Below are 12,500 nucleotides of genomic sequence, written 5' to 3'. Positions count from 1 at the left end.
CAGAAATAATTACAAAATAGCAATTAAACACTGGAGTGATAGAGGTGCAGAAGATGAATGTGCAAGTAGAGATACTGGGGTGATAGATGTGTCTGTCCGTCTCTCTCTCTCTGTCTGTCTCTCTGTCTGTCTGTCTGTCTGTCTGTCTGTCTGTCTGTCTGTCTGTCTGTCTGTCTGTCTGTCTGTCTGTCTGTCTGTCTGTCTGTGTCTGTGTCTGTGTCTGTCTGTGTGGTAGTTGGAGGGAGGAGGCTTGTAGAGAATGATGACTGATCTATGTCCTTTACTCCTTATTACAGCCTTAATATTACATCAACTAGTTGTCTGTCTGCCTGTCTGTCTGCCTGCCTGTCTGTCTGCCTGTCTGTCTGTCTGTCTGTGATGAACTGGACCCCTTTTACAGCATTCTCTCCACCTGTTAACTGTCGCTCCGCACGCGTGTTCACACACAGGCACATACAGACAGACAGCCACTTAGACACACACACACACACAGACAGACAGCCACTTAGACACACACACACACACACACACACACACACACACACACACACACTGTGGCTCCCCTCTCAGGGCATGACATTAGAGTAGATGTCCAGCCTGATGGAGGTGACTCTGTGTTTAATGTATTCATCTCTCTCCTCCTCCTCTCCAGGGTGAGAGAGGCAGCCATGACCAGCCTGATGGAGGTGACTCTGTGTGTGGTGGGCACCGCTCCACAACTACTCTCACCAGACCTGTGAGTAGCAATGGAATAACTTCCTCAATCACACTGTACCACTTTAACACCTTTATAGAGCCCTCATAAACCCTTCATAAGGCCTTCATAAGGCCCTCATAAACCCTTCATAAGGCCCTCATAAACCCTTCATAAGGCCCTCATAAACCCTTCATAAGGCCCTCATAAACCCTTCATAAGGCCCTCATAAACCCTTCATAAGGCCCTCATAAAACCTTCATAAGGCCCTCATAAACCCTTCATCAGGCCCTCATAAACCCTTCATCAGGCCCTCATAAACCCTTCATAAGGCTTCATAAGGCCCTCATAAACCCTTCATAAGGCCTTCATAAACCCTTCATAAGGCCTTCATTAACCCTTCATAGGGCCCTCATAAACCCTTTATAGAGCCCTCATAAACCCTTTATATAGCCTTCATAAACCCTTTATAGAGCCTTCATAAACCCTTTATAGAGCCTTCATAAACCCTTCATAAGGCCCTCAATAACCCTTTATAGAGCCCTCATAAACCCTTTATAGAGCCCTCATAAACCCTTTATAGAGCCTTAATAAACCCTTCATAAGGCCCTCATAAACCCTTCATAAGGCCCTCAATAACCCTTTATAGAGCCTTTATAAACCCTTCATAAGGCCTTCATAAACCCTTCATAAGGCCCTCATAAACCCTTCATAAGGCCCTCATAAACCCTTCATAAACCCTTCATAAGGCCTTCATAAGGCCCTCATAAACCCTTCATAAGGCCCTCAATAACCCTTTATAGAGCCTTCATAAACACTTCATAAGGCCTTCATAAACCCTTCATAAGGCCTTCATAAGGCCCTCATAAACCCTTCATAAGGCCCTCAATAACCCTTTATAGAGCCTTCATAAACCCTTCATAAGGCCTTCATAAACCCTTCATAAGGCCTTCATAAGGCCCTCATAAACCCTTCATAAGGCCCTCATAAACCCTTCATAAGGCCCTCATAGATGCTTCGTAGATCATTTATAAGCATTCTCTACAGAAGGTGGGAGAAGGTGTTATGTCAGATGTAGTAGGTATTAAATATATTATTGGGGATGATAGCTGTACCTCTCCATTAATTTCCTCCCTGAGCTCCTTTTTATATTCTCATCCTTTAATTCCCTCTCCATTCATCCCTCTCTCCTCTCCTCCCACTCATCCCTCTCTCCTCCTCTCCTCCCACTCATCTCTCCTCCTCTCATCTCTCCTCCTCTCATCCCTCTCTCCTCTCCTCTTATCTATTGCTCCTCCTCTGCTCCATCTCTCCTCATCTCATCCCTCTCTCCTCTCATCCCTCTCTTCCTCTCCTCTCTCCTCCCTCTCATCCCTCTCCTCCTCATCTCTCTCCTCCTCTCATCTCTCCTCCCTCTCATCCCTCTCCTCCTCTCATCTCTCTCATCTCTCTCCTCCTCTCATCTCTCCTCATCCCTCTCCACCTCTCATCTCTCCTCATCTCCTCCCTCTCATCCCTCTCCTCCTCTCATATCTATCCTCATCTCATCCCTCTCCTCTCATCTCATCTCCTCCCTCTCTCCTCATCTCCCTCTCTCCTCATCTCCCTCTCTCCTCATCTCCCTCTCTCCTCTACTCCTCTCATCTCTCCTCCTTCTCTCATATTTCCTCTCCTCCTCAGGGTGAATGGTATGATGTGTAGCTTGGCCCAGCAGTCAGCAGAGAAGATCGACCGCTACAGAGCCCATGCTGGATCAGTGTTCGTCAGGCTCCTCCACAGTAACAACCCTGCAGTACCTCACATCCCCCACCGAGAGGAGCTGCTCGCCATCTTCCCAACGTGAGTCTAAACACATTTACATTGCTGTCATTTAGCAGATGATGTTATCCAAAGTGACTTACATCTGAAGGTAGCTAGATGAGACAACCACATCACAGTCAGTACATTATCACTCAGAATAGTTATCAGGTAGCTAGATGAGACAACCACATCACAGTCAGTACATTATCACTCAGAGTAGTTATCAGGTAGCTAGGTGAGACAACCACATCAGTCACTACATTATCCCTCAACTGAGTAGTTATCAGGTAGCTAGGTGAGACAACCACATTATCCCTCAATAGAGTAGTTCTCAGGTAGCTAGGTGAGACAACCACATTATCCCTCAATAGAGTAGTTCTCAGGTAGCTTGGTGAGACAACCACATTATCCCTCAACAGTTATCAGATAGCTATGTGAGATAGCTATGTAATCTCATACAATACTATGGATGGCTCAGGGTAATCTCATACAATACTATGGATGTCTCAGGGTAATCTCATACAATACTATGGATGGCTCAGGGTAATCTCATACAATACTATGGATGGCTCAGGGTAATCTCATACAATACTATGGATGGCTCAGGGTAATCTCATACAATACTATGGATGGCTCAGGGTAATCTCATACAATACTATGGATGGCTCAGGGTAATCTCATACAATACTATGGATGGCTCAGGGTAATCTCATACAATACTATGGTTGGCTCAGGGTAATCTCATACAATACTATGGATGTCTCAGGGTGATCTCATACAATACTATGGATGGCTCAGGGTAATCTCATACAATACTATGGATGGCTCAGGGTAATCTCATACAATACTATGGATGTCTCAGGGTAATTTCATACAATACTATGGATGTCTCAGGGTGATCTCATACAATACTATGGATGTCTCAGGGTAATCTCATACAATACTATGGATGGCTCAGGGTAATCTCATACAATACTATGGATGGCTCAGGGTAATCTCATACAATACTATGGATGTCTCAGGGTAATCTCATACAGTGGGCACATTTCAATGAAAGATGTCCATTTCAGTTCAGTTGAAAAACTAACTGGACCCCGTGTGTCTCTCTGTGCCCTCAGTGAAGGGGCAGAGGGTCTGAACTGGAACGCTCCGTCTCAGGCCTTCCCCCACATCACCCAGCTGCTCAGACTGCCCCAATACCAGTACCACACACTGCTGGGGTTGACCGTGTCTGTAGGAGGACTGACTGAGTCTACGGTATGTGTCTGTAGCCCGGTGTCTGTAGCCCTGTGCCTGTAGCCTCGTGTCTGTATCCCTGTGTCTGTAGCCTCGTGTCTGTAGCTCTGTGTCTGTAGCTCCTGTAGCCCTGTGTCTGTAGCTCTGTCTTTAGCTCCTGTAACCCTGTAACTCTGTGTCTGTAGCTATGTGCCTGTATTGTCAGTAGCTGTGTGTCTGTAACTATGTGTCTGTAGCCCTGTGTCTTTAGCTCCTGTAGCCCTGTGTCTGTAGCTCTGTGGTGTGGTGTCTGTGGTGCCCGTGGTCCCGTGTCTGTAGCTCGGTGTCTGTAGTGTCTGTGGCCCATATAGCTCTGTGTCTGTAGCTCGGTGTCTGTAGTGTCTGTTGCTCCTGTAGCTCTGTGTCTGTAGATATGTGCCTGTGTCTGTATTTTCTGTTGTGGTTGCTCTGTGCCTGTGGCCCGGTGTCAGTGGTGTCTGTAGCTCTGTGTCTGTAGCTCTGTGTCTGTAGCCATGTGTCTGTAGCCATGTGTCTGTAGCCATGTGTCTGTAGCCATGTGTCTGTAGCTATGTGTCTGTAGCCCTGTGTCTGTAGCCCTGTGTCTGTAGCTCTGTGTCTGTAGCGCTGTGTCTGTAGCGCTGTGTCTGTAGCGCTGTGTCTGTAGCGCTGTGTCTGTAGCGCTATGTCTGTAGCGCTGTGTCTTTAGCCATGTGTCTGTAGCCATGTGTCTGTAGCCATGTGTCTGTAGCCATGTGTCTGTAGCCATGTGTCTGTAGCGCTGTGTCTGTAGCCCTGTGTCTGTAGCGCTGTGTCTGTAGCGCTGTGTCTGTAGCGCTGTGTCTGTAGCGCTGTGTCTGTAGCGCTGTGTCTGTAGCGCTGTGTCTGTAGCCATGTGTCTGTAGCCATGTGTCTGTAGCCATGTGTCTGTAGCCATGTGTCTGTAGCCATGTGTCTGTAGCTCTGTGTCTGTAGCGCTGTGTCTGTAGCCCTGTGTCTGTAGCGCTGTGTCTGTAGCAGTGGAGACTCCTCAGAGTTAATTTCATAAAAATGCGAATTGTGAAATATAAAAATAATGGATTAAAACTGTTTTGCAATGAAGGTCTACAGTAGTACCATGGTGTAGCCGGAATCTAGTCGTGAAAGCGTAAGCTACAGCCAGCTAGCACTGCAGTGCATAACATGATGAATCTAGTCGTGAAAGCGTAAGCTACAGCTAGCTAGCACTGCAGTGCATAACATGATGAATCTAGTCGTGAAAGTGTAAGCTACAGCTAGCTAGCACTGCAGTGCATAACATGATGAATCTAGTCGTGAAAGCGTAAGCTACAGCTAGCTAGCACTGCAGTGCATAACATGATGAATCTAGTCGTGAAAGCGTAAGCTACAGCTAGCTAGCACTGCAGTGCATAACATGATGAATCTAGTCGTGAAAGCGTAAGCTACAGCTAGCTAGCACTGCAGTGCATAACATGATGAATCTAGTCGTGAAAGCGTAAGCTACAGCTAGCTAGCACTGCAGTGCATAACGTGGTGAGTAGTTGTCTCGAGGAGAGAGAAAGACAATAGTAAAACAGTTCTAACGAATACATTTAAACAAAACATGTAAATGAACGAGAAGCGAGAGTGAGTGAGAGACCAGTGAGTGAGAGAGCTACTGTAGCTATATTTCTTCTTTTTTTTTCTTCACTTACTTAGCTAGCTAATGTAGCTAGCTAGTTTAGCCTACTGAAACACCCTGCTCAATCAGAGAGGAATGCTATGTTAGCTGGCTGGCTATGACTATGATGGGTAGAGGGAACATTCTAGTATCAGGTAGTAGCCATAGCCTATCCATGTTACATTGAACTGGGTGAATAGAATATGAATGACAGTCATCCAATATGCTGTAATAGAAATAAAGCCCTGCTCATAAATTAAAATACATCTTAAACGGCACTGACTGCCACTGGTCTGTAGCTATCTGTCTGTGGCTATCTGTCTGTGGCTATCTGTCTGTAGCTATCTGTCTGTAGCTATCTGTCTGTAGCTATCTGTCTGTAGCTATCTGTCTGTAGCTATCTGTCTGTAGCTATCTGTCTGTAGCTATCTGTCTGTAGCTATCTGTCTGTAGCTATCTGTCTGTAGCTATCTGTCTGTAGCTATCTGTCTGTAGCTATCTGTTTTTTTTTTTTTTTTTTCCTTTATTTAACCAGGCAAGTCAGTTAAGAACAAATTCTTATTTTCAATGACGGCCTAGGAACAGTGGGTTAACTGCCTGTTCAGGGGCAGAACGACAGATTTGTACCTTGTCAGCTCGGGGGTTTTGAACTCACAACCTTCCGGTTACTAGTCCAACGCTCTAACCACTAGGCTACCCTGCCGCCCCGCTATCTGTCTGTAGCTATCTGTCTGTAGCTATCTGTCTGTAGCTATCTGTCTGTGGCCACAGTATGTGTCTGTAGTTATGTCTGTAGTTATATGTCTGTGGCCACAGTATGTGTCTGTAGTTATGTCTGTAGTTATATGTCTGTGGCCACAGTATATGTCTGTAGTTATATGCCTGTGACCACAGTATATGTCTGTAGTTATATGTCTGTGACCACAGTATGTGTCTGTAGCTATATGCCTGTGGTTATCCATCTGTGGCTGCAGTGTATGTCTGTAGTTATGTGTCTGTGGCTATCTGTCTGTAGCTAGAGCATGTATCTGTGGTTGTCTGTCTGTAGTTAGCTGTCTGGGGCCACAGTCTGTGTCTGTTGTTGTCTGTCTGTGGTTATCTGTCTATATCCACAGTCTGTGTCTGTTGTTGTCTGTCTGTAGCTACAGTAGCTGTTTGTAGTCATCTGTCTGTGGTTATCTGTCTATAGCCACAGTCTGTGTCTGTGGTTATCTGTCTATAGCCAGTCTGGGTCTGTCGTTATCTGTCTATAGCCACAGTATCTCACTGTCTGGCCCAGGACCAGTACCACACACCGCTCGCTATACCTCATTGTCTAGCCCAGTACCAGTACCACGCACCACTAGCCCTCACTGTCTGGCCCAGTACCAGTACCACACACCACTATACCTCACTGTCTGGCCCAGTATCAGTACCACACACCACTATACCTCACTGTCTGGCCCGGTAACAGTACCACACACCACTAGCCCTCCCTGTCTGGCCCAGTACCAGTACCACACCACTATACCTCACTGTCTGACCCAGTACCAGTACCACACACCACTATACCTCACTGTCTGGCCCAGTACCAGTACCACACACCACTATACCTCACTGTCAGCCCCAGTACCAGTACCACACGCCACTATACCTCACTGTCTGGCCCAGTACCAGTACCACACGCCACTAGCCCTCACTGTCTGCCCCAGTACCAGTACCACACGCCACTAGCCCCCACTGTCAGCCCCAGTACCAGTACCACACGCCACTAGCCCTCACTGTCTGCCCCAGTACCAGTACCACACGCCACTAGCCCCCACTGTCAGCCCCAGTACCAGTACCACACGCCACTAGCCCTCACTGTCTGGCCCAGTACCAGTACCACACACCACTAGCCCTCACTGTCTGGCCCAGTACCAGTACCACACGCCACTAGCCCTCACTGTCTGGCCCAGTACCAGTACCACACGCCACTAGCCCTCACTGTCTGTACCAGTACCACACGCCACTAGCCCTCACTGTCTGCCCCAGTACCAGTACCACACACTACTATACCTCACTGTCTGGCCCAGTACCAGTACCACACCACTAGCCCCCACTGTGGCCATCGTACATTGACTGTGGTTCCCACACTGCTACAGTCCAAAGACTGCATGTTATTGCAGATTTGTGAGTCATCGAAAGTCATGATGTTGTCTCTGGAAAAGCACCTTAGTGAAACAGGTGTTGACCACTGGTCTCTCCAGTGTGTGGGTCTGAAGGCCAGCAGGGGGGGCCCATCACACAGCTAATATTCACACCAACGAGGACACCAGTACCTCCACTCTCATCTGTTCTATCAGTCTTTGTTTTTGGGGCACCAGGCATCAGCTTGACGCTCCTCTGGCCCACATCCACCTGGTTCCTGTAAACAACAACCTAAAACCCAAAACACAGATGGGAGTTGATCCAGAACAAATGGATCTGTGTTTAGTGATGTTGGCTGGGCATTCCTTTCTTTAAGGAAACCTCCTTTCCCACCTTAAACCATTCCTGTGTGTGTGTGTGTGTGTGTGTGTGTGTGTGTGTGTGTGTGTGTGTGTGTGTGTGTGTGTGTGTGTGTGTGTGTGTGTGTGGTGAATGAAGGTTTTATAAGTACCTTTTGCCCTACTGATTCTACCACATAGAAGCTGCTGCCCTGACGTTATATACATAGACTAGTAATCACTGGTCACTTTAATAATGGAACACTAGTCACTTTTAATAATGGAACACTGGCCACTTTAATAATGGAACACTGGTCACTTTAATAATGGAACACTGGTCACTTTAATAATGGAACACTAGTCACTTTAATAATGGAACACTGGTCACTTTAATAATGGAACACGGGTCACTTTAAGAATGGAACACGGGCCACTTTAATGATGGAACACTGGTCACTTTAATAATGGAACACTGGTCACTTTAATAATGGAACACTGGTCACTTTAATAATGGAACACTGGTCACTTTAATAATGGAACACTGGTCACTTTAATAATGGAACACGGGTCACTTTAATAATGGAACACTGGTCACTTTAATCATGTTCACATATCCTGCATTACTCATCTCATATGTATATACTGTATTCTATTCTACTGTATCTTAGTCTATGTCGCTCTGACATTGCTCATCCTAATATTTATATATTCTTAATTCCTTTACTTTAGGTTGTGTATTGTTAGATATTGCTCCACTGTTGGCGCTAGGAACACAAGCTACACCCTCAATGAGATCTGCTAAATGGTATTTGTATGTGGTATTTCTCTGTCTCTGACTCTTGCTATAATCTGGCTGGACTGTGGAGACGCACAGACACTTCTGAGGTAGCCAGAACTGTGTCCCTAGGCTGATCTGGAGTTGGTTCTCACACACAAGAGTCCAAAGTGATGAAGCATCCTGTTGGATCCTGGAGACTTTCTCATCGTCCTCGTCTCCTGTACCGCCGTTTCACATTCGTGTTGCGATATTTCATAAACCATCTCTTGTGAGACTCCCCTCTCCCACTGCTTAGTCCAACTCCTCTCTCCTCTCACACCCCCTGAAAGACCAGCATGTCGTCACTACAGACATTTGTAACTGCCAATGTATAGAAGACAGAAGTCCTCTCTTCTCCAGCGGGTGTTGATGCTGTGTTGATGCTGTTGATGCTGTGTTGATGCTGTTGATGCTGTGTTGTTGCTATGAGAACGATGAGCCAGTTGTCACCAGCCTTCAGTGCGTCACTCAGTTTCAACCTGTCATCACTATGGGAAGGAAGTGATGCCAGGATATCAGAGTGTGCGTCCCAAAATAGAACCCTCTCCCCTATGGACCCTGGTCAAAAGTAGTGCACTATGTAGGAAATAGAGTGTAATTTGGTACGCAGACAGAGAGAGATGAGCTGTTTAGACTTAATGTTGCTCAATGTGTCTTCTCACACGGTCCAGACTTACACCATGTTAAACAGAGTGGTAATATCCTATTTTATAGTTTTACTGTTCTGGTCTGGATCTCAGAGTTTCTACTGATCTGTTACAGTCCTCTGTGTCTGATGTTAATTACACACTGATGTCTGTCTATCAGTCCTCTGACTGATGTTAACTACACTGATGTCTATCAGTCCTCTGTCTGATGTTAACTACACTGATGTCTATCTATCAGTCCTCTGGGTCTGTTAACTACACACTGATTTATATCTCTACATCTCTCTCTCTCCCTCCCTCCTTGTCTCTCTACATCCATCTCTCTCTCTCCCTCCCTCCTTGTCTCTACATCTCCCTCCCTCCCTCCTCCCCCCCCCCCCTCCCTCCCTCCCTCCTTGTGTCTCCGTCTCCAGGTGCGTTTCTCCTCCCAGTCTCTGTTTGACCACCTGATGCTGATTCAGCAGGATGCAGCAGCGCTGGGACAGTTTAGTGAGACACTGCTGCATGTCTTCAGAGACAACCTGAGAAATGACAGGTACACACACACACACACACACACACTGCTGCATGTCTTCAGAGACAACCTGAGAAATGACAGGTACACACACACCACACACACCACACTCACACACACCTTTGTATCCATGCTTACACACACTCTTTTCTCTACTTTCAGTTTTACAGTCACGTGGGGAGATTTAAATTTATAGTTAAAAAATATATGTTTATTACACTGTCCCTCTAGTGTCTCAATCTCAATGAAACTAACCTGGTAAACTACAGAGGAAATCAAACTAACCTGGTAAACTACAGAGGAAATCAAACTAACCTGGTAAACTACAGAGGAAATCAAACTAACCTGGTAAACTACAGAGGAAATCAAACTAACCTGGTAAACTACAGAGATAATCAAACTAACCTGGTAAACTACAGAGGAAATCAAACTAACCTGGTAAACTACAGAGAGAATCAAACTAACCTGGTAAACTACAGAGGAAATCAAACTAACCTGGTAAACTACAGAGGGAATCAAACTAACCTGGTAAACTACAGAGGGAATCAAACTAACCTGGTAAACTACAGAGGAAATCAAACTAACCTGGTAAACTACAGAGAGAATCAAACTAACCTGGTAAACTACAGAGGGAATCAAACTAACCTGGTAAACTACAGAGGAAATCAAACTAACCTGGTAAACTACAGAGGAAATCAAACTAACCTGGTAAACTACAGAGGGAATCAAACTAACCTGGTAAACTACAGAGGGAATCAAACTAACCTGGTAAACTACAGAGGAAATCAAACTAACCTGGTAAACTACAGAGGAAATCAAACTAACCTGGTAACTACAGAGGAAATCAAACGAGTGGTAAACTACAGAGGAAATCAAACTAACCTGGTAAACTACAGAGGGAATCAAACTAACCTGGTAACCACAGAGGAAATCAAACTAGTGGTAAACTACAGAGGAAATGAAACTAACCTGGTAACTACAGAGGAAATCAAACTAACCTGGTAAACTACAGAGGAAATCAAACTAACCTGGTAAACTACAGAGGAAATCAAACTAACCTGGTAAACTACAGAGGAAATCAAACTAGTGGTAAACTACAGAGGGAATCAAACTAACCTGGTAAACTACAGAGGAAATCAAACTAACCTGGTAACTACAGAGGAAATCAAACTAACCTGGTAACTACAGAGGGAATCAAACTAACCTGGTAAACTACAGAGGGAATCAAACTAACCTGGTAAACTACAGAGGAAATCAAACTAGTGGTAAACTACAGAGGGAATCAAACTAACCTGGTAACCACAGAGGGAATCAAACTAACCTGGTAACTACAGAGGAAATCAAACTAACCTGGTAAACTACAGAGGGAATCAAACTAACCTGGTAAACTACAGAGGGAATCAACCTAACCTGGTAAACTACAGAGGGAATCAAACTAACCTGGTAACTACAGAGGGAATCAAACTAACCTGGTAAACTACAGAGGGAATCAAACTAACCTGGTAAACTACAGAGGGAATCAAACTAACCTGGTAAACTACAGAGGAAATCAAACTAACCTGGTAAACTACAGAGGAAATCAAACTAACCTGGTAAACTGTGTGTCCTGTGTCTCTGTGTAGGGTGTCTCTCCCCTTCCTGAAGATGCTGGACCAGATGCTGGCTAGAGCCTGTGTGTAATGTGTCTGTGTCTCTGTGTAGGGTGTCTATCCCCTTCCTGGAGATGCTGGACCAGATGCTGGCTAGAGCCTGTGTGTAATGTGTGTGTATCTCTGTGTAGGGTGTCTATCCCCTTCCTGAAGATGCTGGACCAGATGCTGGCTAGAGCCTGTGTGTAATGTGTCTGTGTCTCTGTGTAGGGTGTCTATCCCCTTCCTGAAGATGCTGGACCAGATGCTGGCTGGAGCCTGTGTGTAATGTGTGTGTATCTCTGTGTAGGGTGTCTATCCCCTTCCTGAAGATGCTGGACCAGATGCTGGCTAGAGCCTGTGTGTAATGTGTCTGTGTCTCTGTGTAGGGTGTCTATCCCCTTCCTCTAGATGCTGGACCAGATGCTGGCTAGAGCCTGTGTGTAATGTGTGTGTGTCTCTGTGTAGGGTGTCTATCCCCTTCCTGAAGATGCTGGACCAGATGCTGGCTAGAGCCTGTGTGTAATGTGTGTGTGTCTCTGTGTAGGGTGTCTATCCCCTTCCTGAAGATGCTGGATCAGATGCTGGCTAGAGCCTGTGTGTGTGTCTCTGTGTAGGGTGTCTATCCCCTTCCTGAAGATGCTGGACCAGATGCTGGCTAGAGCCTGTGTGTAATGTGTCTGTGTCTCTGTGTAGGGTGTCTATCCCCTTCCTGAAGATGCTGGCTAGAGCCTGTGTGTAATGTGTCTGTGTCTCTGTGTAGGGTGTCTATCCCCTTCCTGAAGATGCTGGACCAGATGCTGGCTAGAGCCTGTGTGTAATGTGTGTGTGTCTCTGTGTAGGGTGTCTATCCCCTTCCTGAAGATGCTGGATCAGATGCTGGCTAAAGCCTGTGTGTAATGTGTCTGTATCTCTGTGTAGGGTGTCTATCCCCTTCCTGAAGATGCTGGATCAGATGCTGGCTAAAGCCTGTGTGTAATGTGTCTGTATCTCTGTGTAGGGTGTCTATCCCCTTCCTGAAGATGCTGGACCAGATGCTGGCTAGAGCCTGTTTTGACAC

At 46.0% G+C, this 12,500-nt stretch overlaps 1 protein-coding gene across 8 annotated transcripts in view; it reads left to right on the top strand.

Annotated features, from left to right (window-relative positions):
• tbcd (tubulin folding cofactor D) overlaps nucleotides 1-12,500 on the top strand; it is a 116,841-nt gene that overhangs the window by 93,193 nt on the left and 11,148 nt on the right. For 3 of the 8 annotated variants that reach the window (XR_016486104.1, XM_090197590.1, XM_090197591.1), the window contains exons 30-34: nucleotides 653-736; nucleotides 2,375-2,533; nucleotides 3,613-3,751; nucleotides 9,712-9,833; nucleotides 12,441-12,500. The exon at nucleotides 12,441-12,500 is cut by the window's right edge and continues 18 nt beyond it. Coding sequence is in view for 6 of the 8 variants with exons in the window: in XM_090197590.1 (XP_090053716.1) it covers nucleotides 653-736; nucleotides 2,375-2,533; nucleotides 3,613-3,751; nucleotides 9,712-9,833; nucleotides 12,441-12,500 (564 nt within the window). In the remaining 2 variants the exon portion in view is untranslated. Of the gene's footprint in view, nucleotides 1-652; nucleotides 737-2,374; nucleotides 2,534-3,612; nucleotides 3,752-9,711; nucleotides 9,897-11,513; nucleotides 11,721-11,987; nucleotides 12,107-12,440 lie in introns of those variants that run through there. The other 5 variants (XR_016486105.1, XM_090197589.1, XM_090197592.1 and 2 more) reach the window with 5 other exon arrangements.

Source organism: Oncorhynchus mykiss, chromosome 13 (assembly GCF_057628025.1).
Source record: "Oncorhynchus mykiss isolate SJ-2025 chromosome 13, ASM5762802v1, whole genome shotgun sequence".
In the NCBI taxonomy this organism is placed as follows: domain Eukaryota; kingdom Metazoa; phylum Chordata; class Actinopteri; order Salmoniformes; family Salmonidae; genus Oncorhynchus; species Oncorhynchus mykiss.
The sequence above is the reverse complement of the archived record's forward strand: the minus strand, read 5'-3'. Positions and strand labels throughout refer to the sequence as shown.